This window comes from Prunus dulcis, chromosome 3 (assembly GCF_902201215.1).
Source record: "Prunus dulcis chromosome 3, ALMONDv2, whole genome shotgun sequence".
Lineage (NCBI taxonomy): Eukaryota > Viridiplantae > Streptophyta > Magnoliopsida > Rosales > Rosaceae > Prunus > Prunus dulcis.
In genome coordinates, this window is record NC_047652.1 from 6,034,065 (window position 1) to 6,049,156 (window position 15,092).

Below are 15,092 nucleotides of genomic sequence, written 5' to 3' on the forward strand. Positions count from 1 at the left end.
TGGGATTGAGAATTCTCTTTATAAATGACCAATAATTGTAGATTAATTGTAACCTCATCGGCAATAATTGTAGGTTTATTGTAATGTTATTTTTTTAAATTAATTATGAATAACATTAGTATTGTTTAAATTATAAGGATGTTTAGTTTTTTAGTTTTTTTTTTTTTGAGCTCTTAGCTTTTAAAAATTGCACATCCGCTGAAAAATTCTTGAGTCCTCCACTGCCCCCCACTAGTGATGCTCTAAGAGCATATGCAACCGTTATATCAAAAGTGTCATATAGTTATTTAATGGTTAGAAATAATATCTCGCATCACTCCAACCGATGTGTCAAAGCTGATGTGGAATGAAAGCTGAAGGTTGATATGTTATTTTTGAAATTCCAAAAGCAAGATGTAAAATGAATATTTTATTTATTTTTCTTTTCTTTTTAATTAAAAAGAAGTCAACACTAAAATGTTAAAAAAAAAAATTAATTTGGCATATCGGGTAGAGTGTAAAGGTGTGTAAGATGTCAAATTGCCCCATCAGCCATTAAATTTAAATTTAATGTTTGATATTTGACATCTCTCTTAGAGATGCTCTAAGAGCATCTCCAACCGGTGTGTCAAAAGTGCCACATAAACATTTAACAGCTAGAAATAACATCTCACATCACTCAAACGGATGTGTTAAAGTTGATGTGGAATAAAGGCTGGAGGTTGAGATGTTATTTTTGACATCCCAAAGTAAGATGTCAAATGAATATTTTATTTTATTTTTTCTTTTCTTTTTAATTAAAAATAAATCAACACTAAAACGTAATAAAATAATAATTTAATTTGACATATCGGGTGGAGTGTAAAGCTGCGTAAGATGTCAAATTGCCACATCAGCTATCAAATTTAAATTTAATGTTTGATATTTGACATTTCCCTTGGAGATGCTCTAAGAACACCATTATTTTTTCCCCTGACCCAAAACGACATTGTTTTGGACAAGGGTTTGATAAATAAAAAAGAAAAAAAAGAAAAAAAATGAAAAAAAGAGAAGCATAGCTTGCTTGGAGCGCACATCGCACACCAACAAAGGAAGAGTCAATTCGCTGAGTCCTTTTGTCGAACAGATGGTGTGCACCAGAAACTAATCAGAGTTGCAACTTTCTTGAGTCTTCAAGGTTTTCCACCTCCTTGTGCCTCTATATTAATATTATCCAATAACTCGGTATGTTCCCAACAGTCCCGATCTTTTGGATTACAGAGGTCCAAGAAATTTGTGGTCACTCACCGTTGGATATTAATTCAATGGTTTAAAAAAGTTTCTTAAAAGGAGTGTAAGAGTGAGTTCATCGTTGAATTTACATTCAACAATGGTGATCATAAATCTCTTGAATCTCTGTAGTCCAAAAGATCGAGATTGATGTTCCCAATACTTTGTGTTTAGATTGTAAAAGTTGGGAATTATGGGATGGGTTCCAAATTCCCAGATGTGCCATATTCTCTGACACTTGTATATTTTATATATTAATATAGATTGCTCTAGTCTGAATGCACGTGGCCAAGAATGGGGCGGTGATGAAGTCATAGTCTCATAGATGTAATTTAATACCACGTTATAAAATATCGACAGGAATAATTTATTATAAACTAATATTGGCCAAGCCGGCAATTTATTAGTAAAATTATTTTGAAATTGAAATACTCTCCAAATAATTAAAAAAGTTTAACTTTTAACTTTTCTCACTCATAGAGAATCAAATTTATAACTTTTAATTAAAGTGATTAAAAGAATTTATCTTTGTAGAGTTCTTAACAAATATGAGATATATTTATTTACAAACTGGTGTTTGGTTTTCTAATTTTTCTTTTATTGTAGTTGTAAAATTTTGTTTTGATATGCTTCGTTGGTTTTTCTCTTTTCATTGAAAAAAATTAGTTTATTGATGTACATGGGTTAGGCGAGTTGGCAAGAATTGTGAGCTCTCCTCATTACACAAAATTTAAATTTCATAGATTATAGCTTGTATTTTTTTTGGTTGGAGTATTGCTTGTATTTTAAATAAAAAAAAGTGGTCTATTCTATTGAGGTTATCAAACTTTATCATAAGACTCAGTATTTTCATAAAATCATTTACTTCAGTCTGAAATTAGAGTGAAAAAAGAAAAAGAACCAAAAAGTGAATGGGCATGACTGCAATATAAAAAATGACAAGGGACTTGCATACAAAGCTAATCATGGAGATATGGAAAGGAAAGAGAAGAACCATTCAGCTTTCTACACGGGTTGCTTTAAAATCTAATTTAGCGGATCTCTATTTCTTCCCTTTCTTGGACTTTTCATATTCTGAGGGTGTAAGAAGAGTGCGGATCAATTTCTAACCTGTTTTTTTTATATCTACACGTTGAGCCAATACCGGATCACACCTCTGTTCTTTGCTCTGCTTTCACTCTCTCAGATCTCTCTCTCTCTCTGTGAAACCAAAAGTGAGTTCTTCCCAACTCATCCAACTCGGATTAATAATTGAATTCTCAATCACTATTCATTTGGATCAACGTTAATTCTCATTGCAATATAGTCAAAAAGAATTTGTTTGGTACATTTCTTTCTGTGTGATCTGATCGGTTTCTGGTTAGTTTTGAGTGAAGTTTCCATTTTTATGGTTATTTGGTGGTTTGGGGATTTATTACGAATTGGGTTTTGTTTCTTTTGTTTGAACATTGACTGTAGGTGAGAAATGGCGGAGCCCCAGGAGCAATGGCTTCATGGAACGCTTCACGCTACGATCTATGAGGTTGATAAGCTGCATAGTAGTAGTGGAAATCTCCTCCGTAAGGTATATGCTATATGATTTTAATTTTTTTATTTGTTGTTTATCGTTTAGATCCCAGCTGATAATGGTGATTTGAGATCTTTTGTGAATCTGTGATCGTATAATTTTATGACCATATAATTGTGTATTCGCGCGTGTTCGCGTGTATGTTCTGGTCATTGGAATGTATAGTAAGCATGCAAGTTGCAGGAATGGTTCACTAAATTTATTTCAGTATATAAAAAGAGTTTGTTTTTTGTCTATGGTGTTCCTGAAAAAAAAAAGAGGAGAAAACCGGGTCCATTTGGATTTAGATATAAAATAGAAGTCCAGGACATTTGTGATATTGTTTAAGTAGGCATTTCTGTTGACTGTATGGTAGCATTGTTCATGTAATCACACAGATGGAGATAAAATTTATAAATAAATAAAAATAAGGAAAAATAATTGAAGTTTTGAGGTCAATGAAGAGGTTTTTATTTTTATTATTAGATAAAACACCAAAGAACTTGAGTGTAAACAATAATTGCCTGAGAAGCATGGTTGTGGATGTAACTTGAATGATACATTTCAGCAAAGTGTGAATTAGAATTCTATTGGGATGGGCAGCTGGCTGGGGCAAAGGCTAGATGTTTTTGCTCACCCCCTTCCACATTCTTTGCGGCACATATGATAGTTGTTGACAATTTTGTCTGTTTCGTTCCGTGGATTTTACACATGTTGCATAACAAATCTGGTCAGTTTGGATATCATTTTTTTTTTCATGGGAGTTGCAGATACTCCTATATAAGTAACTCAAAACTATTATCAGTCTTTCTGTTTTTTTTTTTCCTTTTGTTTTTGGTAAACTTTCTAACCACTTGATGCTTTTGAAGTTACTTGTAGGATGTCCATTTTCTAGTAGAAGTTTTGAAAGTTACTTGTAGGACGTTCTTTGTCACAAGATCATGATAAATTAGAAACATAGGTTATCTTTTGTTCTAACCTTCATACATCTCTTTCATGAAATTTTACCGTGCAGATTACTGGAAAAATTGAGGAGACTGTTGGTATTGGCAAAGGAGTTAGTAGACTTTATGCAACCGTTGATCTGGAAAGGGCTAGGGTTGGTAGAACCAGAGTTATAGAGAAAGAACCCTCTAATCCTAGGTGGTATGAGTCTTTCCACATTTACTGTGCCCACGTTGCTGCAAATGTTATATTTACTGTCAAAGAGTCTAATCCTATTGGGGCGTCGTTAATTGGAAGAGCATATGTACCTGTTGACGATCTTGTTGAGGGGGAAGAAGTGGATAGGTGGGCTGAGATTTTGGATGAAAAGAAAAGACCCGTTCATGGAAATCCTAAGATACATGTGAAGCTACAATTTTTCCATGTTACAAAGGACCGCAGTTGGGGTCTGGGTATTAGGAGTCCTAAATTTCCTGGAGTTCCATTTACATTTTTCTCACAGAGACAAGGATGTAAGGTTAACCTTTACCAAGACGCTCATATCCCCGATAACTTTATTCCTAAAATTCCTCTTGCTGGAGGCAAGTTTTATGAGCCCCACAGATGCTGGGAAGATATCTTTGATGCAATTTCTAATGCAAAACACCTGATCTACATTACTGGCTGGTCAGTGTATACTGAAATTTCCTTGGTAAGGGACTCAAGGAGGCCAAAGCCTGGTGGTGACATCACCATCGGTGAATTGCTTAAAAAGAAAGCAAGTGAAGGTGTTAGGGTTCTTGTGCTTGTTTGGGATGACAGAACCTCCGTTGGTTTATTAAAAAAAGATGGACTCATGGCAACCCACGATGAAGAAACTGCACAATTCTTCCAGAATACTGACGTGCACTGTGTCTTATGCCCTCGTAATCCTGATGGTGGTGGAAGCATTGTTCAGGGTGCACAAATCTCTACCATGTTCACTCATCACCAGAAGATTGTGGTTGTGGACAATGACATGCCAAATGGAGGATCAGAGAGGAGAAGAATTGTGAGTTTCGTTGGTGGTCTTGATCTGTGTGATGGAAGATATGATACCCCCTTCCATTCAATTTTCAGGACATTGGATACTGCACACCATGATGATTTCCATCAGCCAAATTTTACTGGTGCATCCATTACAAAAGGTGGTCCGAGAGAACCTTGGCATGATATTCACTCTCGACTAGAAGGGCCTATTGCTTGGGATGTTTTGTTTAACTTCGAGCAGAGATGGAGAAAGCAAGGTGGTAAAGATCTACTTGTTCAGCTAAGAGAGCTAGACAATGTCATTATTCCCCCTTCTCCTGTTATGTATCCGGATGACCATGAGACTTGGAATGTTCAGTTATTCAGATCAATTGATGGAGGTGCTGCTTTTGGCTTCCCGGATACACCTGAAGATGCAGCCAGAGCTGGGCTTGTTAGTGGGAAGGATAACATCATTGACCGAAGCATTCAGGATGCTTATATCCATGCTATTCGACGCGCAAAGAATTTCATTTATATTGAAAATCAGTACTTTCTTGGTAGCTCTTTTGCCTGGGAAGCTGATGGTATAAAGCCTGAGGACATTGGCGCTTTGCATGTAATTCCAAGGGAGCTTTCGCTTAAGATTTGTGACAAGATTGAAAAAGGAGAGAGGTTTACTGTCTATGTCGTTGTCCCAATGTGGCCAGAGGGGATCCCAGAGTCAGCATCTGTTCAGGCAATATTAGACTGGCAGAGGAGGACTATGGATATGATGTATTCAGATATTTTTAACAGTTTTAAAGAGAGAGGCATCGAGGAGGATCCTCGGAATTATTTGACATTTTTCTGCCTTGGGAACCGGGAGGTGAAGAAGCCTGGAGAATATGAACCCTCGGAGAGACCAGAACCAGATTCAGATTATATTAGAGCTCAGGAAGCCCGACGCTTCATGATTTATGTTCATACCAAGATGATGATAGGTAAGTCGCACCATTATAAACTTTATGTAACTCACTTTTGACACATCTTTCCTTTTGATTTATTATAGCATTAACGTTGCTTCTGATCCAACATCTCTATTCACATGAACGAAGCCCAACTCTCTACTGAACTCACTTTTGTGCTTGGTTCAAACTTCAGAATTTGTCTAAAATTTATCTTGGTTTGTGGTGGTTATGGGGACGATTTATAGTAGGAAGTGATGTGCAATTTTTGTTTTTGTTTTTGTGTTTTCTTGTTCTAAGTGTTGGTAATGTAGCTATCATTACCTGCTTCTTGATCCTAATTCAAACACCAGGAAGCTTCTTCAATTTTGTGGCGTTTATCATTATACAGTACAATATTAGATAAGTCTGTTATAAAGAAATCTGTGAAACTTTCTACCGTAGTGTTGTATTTCATAGAACAATGCTGATACTCTGCCTATCTTGAATATTACAAATCACATAATTGACTCACCCTTTTGTTTTTGCAGTTGACGATGAGTACATCATTATTGGATCTGCCAACATCAACCAGAGATCAATGGATGGTGCCAGGGACTCTGAAATTGCCATGGGAGCCTACCAACCATATCATCTGTCGGTCAGGGAGCCAGCACGTGGTCAGATCCATGGTTTCCGCATGGCACTATGGTACGAGCACCTTGGCATGCTTGACGAGAAGTTCCTCCAGCCAGAAAGCGTTGAATGTGTTACCAAGGTGAACCAGATTGCTGACAAATACTGGGATCTGTATTCAAGTGAATCTCTTAATCATGACTTGCCTGGTCACTTGCTCCGATATCCAATTGGCATTTCCAGCGAAGGAACCGTCACCGAGTTGCCAGGATGTGAATTCTTCCCCGACACCAAGGCTCGTGTCCTAGGTGCCAAGTCTGACTACCTTCCTCCGATCCTTACTACTTAAAAAGTGTCTTTTTTTCACTTGGTTTTGTCAAAGTAAAAACTTTCTTACGTTGTTTTTGTTTTAACACTACTATTTGTGATAGTAGATTAATAAGTGTATCTGTGTGACAACCTGCATAGATGTTTTTAATGGCAGGATGTTCATAGCAGGTTTTATAGTGGTATGTGGTAATGCTGTTGTGTGACTTATGAGCAATGTTTTCTTATGTGTATCTTATTTGGTTTTTTCTTTTCTTATCTGGCCCTGCATAGTTTATAATGTGCTCATGCTCAGCGTTAGTTTCATTTGTTGCTATGTCCGTCAGAAATCTTTGTTCTAATTCCTGCAAATGGAACATTTCAACATCTTTTTTTGGTCAAAAGCCGAACAAATACTCTGATGCGAGGGGTTCCACTTTATTGTGAGGCATGTACTGTCGCATAATATTACAGAAAATGTATGGGGTTAGTGCAAACATTAAGAATTAAAATTATTAATTAAAGGTATATTATCATAAAACGTTCTTAAGGTTTATGAAACTATTAAATTGCATCTTTAATGTTTGTGATCGCAATTACTAACCTTGAGCACCACGAGTGACAAAAAAAAACATTAAGGATGTAATTTGCTAGTTTCGTAAACTTTAGGGACGATTTGGTAAACTTCATATTAAAAGTGATTTTGATACAAAAATCAATTTAAAAGTGTTTGATAAATATTTGTGTAAAACAGTTGTAAGCTGTGTAAAATAACTAAAAAAGATATGATATTGAAATAAATTTTTTTATTCAAGTGTAAAAAGAAGTCACTTATTTTTTTCTCCAAAACATTGTCACTTTCAAGTATGCAAATCTTTTATTAAATTTTTTTGTTGAGAGACACCTTAAAAAAAAAATTTTAAAAGTAAAACAAAATTAATCCACCCTCTACATGCCATTGTGTTATTAGTTGGAAATAACAAAAAGTGATGTCTGAGTTTCTCTCCAGCTTGACCCACCCTCCCACAGATCCACCCTGATCTTGACAATTAACACCCTAAAAAGCTCCCACACAGTCAACAATGTCAAAGTCAAGATCCTATACAAGGAGAGTATTCTGTCAGACCAGCATAGGCCGATCTTTGCTAGCAAGCAACTCCATGATGGTCACATCCTCACCAACTACAACATCCAAAAATAATCCATTCTCTACCTTGCGCTTTGACTTCGTGGCAGATAGAGAGATTTATGCCTCTCTTTGACTGTTTGAAGCTTAGGGACGAAAAACCCTCCATTGCTCTATCAAATTATTCAAAGATTCCAATTCATTGTGTGCAATAATGCTTTGTCAATGAAAATGGGAGGAGTTGGAATGTGTTGCTTTATCAAAATATTCCCAGGAGATTTGAAAGGGTTTTCACCTTTGAAAGGTTGTTAGAAGAATAAGACGGCCTCTGTGAGAAGAAGATGAGGGATAGTTGAAACGTGTTGGGCTGGAAGAAGATGAGGGCTATATGATGTAAATTAGAAAAGTTAACAAGGACATTATAGGCACTTCATTAAAATTCATTAAACACCATTGGTCCTTGTTTAGCTTTCTGCGAAAGCTGAAATAAAATCAGCCCTTGAGTTGTTTTCCAAAATCACGAACGCTGATAGCTATTTTATCCCAAAAGCAATCATCTCGTCTTTTACCAAACCGGGTGTACTTTGAAAACTTTATCAAAAATCACTTTTTAGCCTAAATAATCAAATGCTAAATGGACATTTGAGAGTGATTTTCCTCAAAAGTAATTTTGTCCTATTCAGAATCACTCTTAAATGAACTCGTAATCAACTGATTATAACGTTCCGAACTCAAACCAAATTTTTTTTATAACGTTCCGGACTTTTTGTTATAAAAGAATCTATCAGTAATCGCGTTTGTAAATATTTCTTTTGATTGTAGAAAAAATTTGGGAAAGAAAAAAGAAGTTCTAGAAGAAAATTGAGGTCATAATCAGATTGGACTGCAAATACACGGCTTCTTGCAGGTTCTCTCGACAAATCGTACATGCAATTGGACCATGAAAATCGTACTGTTGCGGTGGTGCTTCCTTTGCAGGACACGTGTCACCGTGGCCAAATCATTGACTTCCAACTCTTTGTGTTCACACGTGGTGGCCAATCAAATTTAACCTTCAAAATACAAAATTTGGTAGGAGAAAGAAGCTGCCACAAGAATTATGTCAGCGTGAGACATTTTTTTATCTAATTTTGCTCGTGAGATTTAAATTCAGGATATTTTCTAAAGTGGAGACTGATTTCGCTAAGGTTCCATTTGGTGGGCAGAATTACATGGTAGAATTTGATTCATAATTCTAATCAGCTGTAGAATTGGATTCATAATCCTAATAAGCTGTTTGGAAGCTTACAATGGGGCTGTCTCATTATTTGTTAAAACTTATATATGCATCGAAATTATGTTTACTTGATGGATTCGTAGTTAACTCGCTTTTATGAGGGTGGTAATTTAAAATTTCAATTTCATAGCCCGTTGTCATTTATTATCACTCGACTTAATGATTAAAGATGTCGGCAATAGAACTTTGAATAGATAAATAATTACTCTTAATTGCTTGAGTGATAATGTGTTTACCTAGTTACAGTCGTACGGACTATCCTTTGGGAAAGGGGTAATGGTAGCCATAGAGGAATCTTTAAGCTTGACCCGCAACTTGTTCCAATGACATTTTTCAATTGGCTTTTAAAACAATATTTTGCACTCCTTCAAACACCTTATCCACACTACAAGTCCAACAAAAGTTGACCGCTTACTTCATCCCTAAGACCCATTTGGCCTCTCTCTAACTTTGTCTAGAAAAACGGAGTTAACCAAACCATTCAACCCAAACTAAAAGCCAAAACCAACACTTCTACCTTTGCCTTCCTCGAAAATACAGAAAGCAATAGAGAATTCCAGAAGCTCACGTTTGTTTCATTGTTAACTGAAAAAAAAGACACTTTCACAAATTTTATTTTAAGGAATATAATATAAAGTCTTCAAAAAATAGAAAAAACTAAGATCATCACCTGACAATTACAAGTATTAAGTAACTGAGTTTTTTTTGCGGTTAAGCATTCAAACCTACAACATCATTACTGAAGATTTTGGTGATTATAGCGGGTGCATAACGTCGCAAATTTTCTTTTTATACGAATGATATTTTATTTTAATTTAATTTAAATTGGTCGGAAATTTGAACTCGTTAAACAAAATGAGTCATAAAAAGTGCTCAAGCTTGTGAAATAACCCCCGCAACCTAACTACCAAAATTAATTTATTGTTTCCACGTCAACAATTCCCAGTTATTTATTTTATCATAAATTCCCCTCCTTTTTCATTTTTATCCAACAAAAACAGAGTCCATATATATGCCAACCGCGACCGCCTGTTCATGTCCGTCTGTAACTTGTACGCACAACGCAAACATAAAAAACCCTCTTCGATCGGTGGCCCGAAACCCTCTCTTCCTTCCCTTTCCTTGTCTAATTCTTCTGTGTTTGTTGTTCCACCATGTCTTCTATGCTGAGCTCTCAAGGTCTGGTATTGGCCACAGCCATGGCCGTCTCAAGCACTCTCGTCTTCCTTGCTTTCTCTAGGCAGAAGACTTGCCTACCAACCCAACTTTCTGATAGCTACAATTCCCAGCAAAATCTAAAGAAAACTGCTCTGCGTTCTTGCTTGTGTTCAGGTACTTGGGTTTCTGTTTCTCTTATTAATTCTTTCTCTTCTTGTTTTCCTTGGCTCTGTGATTCTTTTTCTTTTTCTGGGTTTTTTCCCTTTCTTGAAGAATTGTGGCAAAGATTTTATGGTTCTTGGGTTTTTTTTTTTTTTTTTTTTTTTTCAGGTGATAAGAAGAGGGAGAGGAAGAAAAAGAAAGTGCATTTTGCTGAAAATGTTGAGGAGCCGCCAATTGGCGGTGGAGAGGAAATGGTGATGAGAAAGCAGAGCAAAGTTGAGAGAAGAAGTTGCAGAAACGAAATTCCTGAGAATCGGATTGCTTTGTACAATGGAATTCTCAAGAACCGTGTGCAAAGGATGCAGTGTTCTCATTGATCTCTGGAAATTTCTGGTGTTTCTTGGGATCTTGGTTGACAGAAGAAAAATCTTGGTTTTCTGTGGTTGTAAATTTGTTCTGTTTTTTTTGTTTTTGTTTTTGTTTTTTTTTTTGTTCTTCCCAAATGTGGTTGTAAATACTTTGAACTTTGTCCAATTAAATAAGTAAATATGGGCAAGGTTTTTTTTTTGTTTTTGTTTTTTTGTTTTTTGTTTTTCCCTCTATTTTCTACCAATCAAATTTAGAAATCTTTGAGTATAATTCTTGTTTCTTGTTTATTACAACAAATTATTGGCTTTTATTTATTTTTTCTTCTTATTTGCTTTGAATTTTGGGAATCTTCATAAGAGAACAGGTTACAAACACTCGTTTAAGAACTAATCCTTTTCTAAACAATTGATAAAAATGAAAATTATTATTTAGAGAATAAAATGGTTGTATATTGATGTTATCTTAGACACCCTCACCCTTCTTCTTGATGGGGTCCTGAGTGTTCAAATCCCTCAATTTTTGCTCATTAAAAAAATTTACGTTGACTAAATATTCGTTTCTATGCATCCATCGTAAAAAATTTATAGCTCAAGTGTTATTCAACTCCTTGATCAAGTTAGTGTTAAAATCTTTAATGACATAAAACATAAACAACTGCACGCGTTCCTTATGAAGAAGGGGAAGCTTTGGAGTCCCCTCCAGTCAAGAATTTAAACCTAACGATCACAAGAAGTACTTGTTTTGAGTTTGACAAGAACTAATAATAATTGTACTCTCGATCAGTCCCATTAATAGGTTTGAGGTAAAAATATGAACCGTGTGAATCCAAAACTCAGAATGGACCACATCCACATTACTTGTTCGATCTCAAGTTTGAAAGTGAATCAATCAATAAAGAAAGGAAAAATTCAAAGTTTGAAGGACAGCCAACAAGCAACCCATGGGAGCTCTTTCGACCACTGAATCAGAGGCGTGGGGGGGCCCCATGGAGATGATTTTACAAGTAGCCTAAGCTGCCCAACTAAGTTGACCAAACCAACCCAACTCTAGTGTATTGGAGAATAATATTTGTTCAACGAACACCACTTCCAATTTGTAGCACTGGTGCAGAATGGAATCATCCTGATTCTCTATCTGTCAACTCTGAGTGAGTCGGATTTAATTTTGTAGTATTTATTATTCATTATTTTACTGAATTTATTTTTTTCGATTTATTATATTCAAGAACTTTCTATTAAGGTGTGTTCTTCTTGTACATCTCCTGTATTTACCCTTTTATTAATGAAATTCTACTTTAAAAAAAAAAAAAAAAAAAACCTCCTCATTGTTTTGTTTAATTTTTGTTCAACTTTTTGCTTAAAAGAAAGGGAGTGGCTGGTAACGCTGAGCTTAATTTGCAATATCTAATAATGGACGTGTGGCAGGCGGATAGTGGGGTTGGTGATGTAGGTCCTCAGTTGATACCTGGGCAATAAGGACCACAGAAGCCTGTGATCTCTCACCAGATTATTGGCCACGCACCCATTAATTTTGTGTCAACTTTTTGGGGAGAGCAACCAAACACTACCTCAGCTCTAATCACTATCCATTGTGGTTTAGACATTTCAAGAGCCGAATAGATAGTTCCAAACTCATTTTCTTATAAACTTCAGTGGAACTTTGTTTTTAGGGTCGCTTCCCTTCCCTATCATATACTCTAAGCTCTCGAGATTATATATGGAGTCTGTTTTCATGTGTAGAGTATTCTGTTCTTCAGATGTGTATTCCGTTGCAAACAGTGCTCTAAAATGGCTGAGAGACAACCTCTAGTCTGGTGTGTTTACCAAAATTTGGCTCTAGATTTTCTTCTTTCTTCCAGAAAGGGTAGTGGATGAGCCGTGCCATCAAGAATTTCCAACGCCTTCCCAAACTTGCCAGCTTGTGAAGACATTGAATGTGCAGTAACAGATGTTTTATTTGTTCTACTTGTAATTTAACATTTGTGAGATGATACAGAATCAGCTGATGCTTGCATTTACTGATTTATATCATTGAAGCAGGTTAGAGGGGCAAATGAATATTTCATTTTCAGATCGGTTTATTGAATTTCTTGTGATGGTTCTTATTTGTTGTCTGAGTATTACAATTAGTTGGTGAGGCTTTTTGTAAACGTACATGCATAACCAATGCGTTACCATTGGGTTCTTTCTCAGAAAAGTACTGATGACTTCATGTCATTTGTTATCATAACTTAATCACTCATTTTTCTAATGCCACTCATTGTCATGGCAACCGAAGGCAACCACTATTCACATTAGATATGAGGAGAGGAATTTGTATGGATTTTTGTGTAGGAAGTGAAGAACATGGCTATGTATTCATAGACAAAAAAAATTTCTGAATTTTTTGGTTTTTTTTTTTTTTTCCAATTATTTTGGTATGTAAATTGACTACTGACGTCACACTGACGTCATCTTGCCCAAGTAGCAGTCCAGGCAAGTCTTGCCTTTCGGTTTGCACAGTTTCACGGAGCCCACTTCTTGCCATGACAATTTTTCCTTGATGGGGGTTGTTTTTGGAGCTTAGGTCCCCTTTTGCCATGATGGATGGAAGTGCTCTTAGAGTCCCAATCATTGGGTTAGCTCTTACAACTTGAATTCTTCTTTTTGTCCCTCTATCATGAAATGGAATACTGAAAAGGAAAATACTGGAAGAGCACATTTATACTTGATGGAAGTTGAGCTGTGCACATGTCAAAGAAGTTCTTAACCATATGGGTGAATTTTAAGGTATGCAAAGTCAATTCACCCAAATGGTTAATATTGTGATGTTTGCTTATCAATTACCAATTTACCAAGGGAAATACTAGCAACCTTCTCTCTAACCTTCTCTTTTGGACTTTCTCTCTTTTCTTCATGACATGTGTTACTTTATCTACACTTAACATAATGTCATTAATACATTTGACAATGCATCTTTTGTTTCCCAAATTTACCCTTATTAAATGCATTGGACAAACTAGTTTTTGTTTCCACTTTGTTAAAAAATTAAGAGAGAATTTTAACATCTTCCACAAAATTAACGTTAGTTTTGTTTAAAATAAAAAAAATTTATTTACTCTTTTTTTGGTGAGTGAAGGGGAGATGGGTTTTTAGGTATGGAATCGAAAGAGGAGAGAGAGTGAGAAGCACAATGCACGGTGGAGTTTTGAATTGGAGAGAAATGATGATGATTGGGTAAGGATGGGGGCGTTGTTTTGGCCAAGGGAGGGGACTGGGTTTTGGGTTGAGAGAGAGAGAGAGAGAGAGAGAGAGAGAGAGAGAGAGAGATGGTGTAATGGTTTTGGGATTTTTTTTTTTTTAGTTTCTTTTTATCTTTTAACTTTTTCAATCAATTAGAATGTTCATTAATTTTAAAAAATATTTATGTGTTTTTTTAATACCATAAATTTAAACAGTTTTATTGAAAAACTTATTTTTGGAAAAAAAACAAGTTTTGTTTTAGGGAAGTATAATTCATTTTTATTTTCAAATATTTATTTGATTGAACTTTTAGGTTTTTTTTAAAATTATTATTTTTAATTTGATTGTTTAAGTTAAGTTGTAAATTGAAGGAAATATAAAGTTAATACATTTAATAAGGGTAAATTTGGGAACAAAAAATATATTGTCTAATGCATTAATGTCATTGTTTTAAGTGTAGAGAAAATGACACATGTCATTAGGAGAAGGTAGAAGGTCCAAAAGAGAAGGTTAGAGAGAAGGTTGCTAGCATTCTCCATTTACCAATTACCACTGATGAATATTATGATGTTTGCTTACAAGCAACATTCTCCGGTCTTGTTCTTATAAAACTAGCCTAGACCTCACTTGTTTTTAGCTTATCGGGAAAAAAAGGAAAAACAACTCGTCGATTTCAGCTTCACTTAAGAGATAAGAAGCCATCAAATTTTTTTAATTTTTGAATAAGGGGCTGTTTGGAGGATGCTTCGACCAAGCAAACAAGAAAAGAATATGGGAATAAGGTAGGGGAAAGAAAAAGTAAGGAATTAAAAGAGAAGAAACGAACAAGTTAGAGAAGAGATAAATTCTATTCGTGTTGATTGTTGTCGTCGTTGTGCATGAATTGACTTACAAGCGTTCTTCATCAGCCTCAACATTATAAAACTAGCTGGGGAGAAATGAGAATGCCTACAACAATTCCCAACACTACCTTGTTATCATTTGCATTAAAAGATTTCTTCCTTTTCCCTTTCTTTTTCTTCCACTAGAAATCCATTTCTAGAGCAAACAAATGGCTGAAGCACTCATTTGCGTGCTCCAAGAACAGTTGGCCTCAATCATCCAAAAAAAGGTAGAACAAGAGGTCACACTAGTTGTGGGTGTTGAGAAAGAAGTGGCAAAACTCTCCGACAATTTCAAAGCTATT

The 15,092-nt window shown here is 35.5% G+C and overlaps 2 protein-coding genes across 3 annotated transcripts; both read left to right on the forward strand.

Annotated features, from left to right (window-relative positions):
- Positions 1 to 2,283: 2,283 nt before the first annotated feature.
- Positions 2,284 to 6,873, forward strand: LOC117620609 (phospholipase D alpha 1). Of its 2 annotated transcripts, none has more exons than XM_034350729.1 (4): positions 2,284 to 2,462; positions 2,707 to 2,812; positions 3,810 to 5,709; positions 6,204 to 6,873. In XM_034350729.1, the coding sequence occupies exons 2-4, from the start codon at positions 2,714 to 2,716 to the stop codon at positions 6,635 to 6,637; spliced, it is 2,433 nt and encodes an 810-aa protein (XP_034206620.1). In that variant the 5' UTR covers positions 2,284 to 2,462; positions 2,707 to 2,713; the 3' UTR covers positions 6,638 to 6,873. The 2 variants fall into 2 exon arrangements, with proteins under 2 accessions (XP_034206620.1, XP_034206621.1); XM_034350730.1 differs by having other exon boundaries at positions 2,284 to 2,607; positions 6,204 to 6,848.
- Positions 6,874 to 9,993: 3,120 nt separating this feature from the next.
- On the forward strand, positions 9,994 to 10,884 carry LOC117620615. The gene is made up of 2 exons (XM_034350737.1): positions 9,994 to 10,328; positions 10,485 to 10,884. The coding sequence occupies exons 1-2, from the start codon at positions 10,151 to 10,153 to the stop codon at positions 10,691 to 10,693; spliced, it is 387 nt and encodes a 128-aa protein (XP_034206628.1). The 5' UTR covers positions 9,994 to 10,150; the 3' UTR covers positions 10,694 to 10,884.
- Positions 10,885 to 15,092: the final 4,208 nt, after the last annotated feature.

Excerpts from the sequence above, each read along its gene's own strand:
- LOC117620609 (XM_034350729.1), top strand. The coding sequence starts at position 2,714 with ATGGCGGAGCCCCAGGAGCAATGGCTTCATGGAACGCTTCACGCTACG. Across the intron at positions 2,813-3,809 it reads GTGGAAATCTCCTCCGTAAG|ATTACTGGAAAAATTGAGGA; the intron begins GTATATGCTATA and ends TTTACCGTGCAG. Across the intron at positions 5,710-6,203 it reads TCATACCAAGATGATGATAG|TTGACGATGAGTACATCATT; the intron begins GTAAGTCGCACC and ends TTGTTTTTGCAG.
- LOC117620615 (XM_034350737.1), top strand. The coding sequence starts at position 10,151 with ATGTCTTCTATGCTGAGCTCTCAAGGTCTGGTATTGGCCACAGCCATG. Across the intron at positions 10,329-10,484 it reads GCGTTCTTGCTTGTGTTCAG|GTGATAAGAAGAGGGAGAGG; the intron begins GTACTTGGGTTT and ends TTTTTTTTTCAG.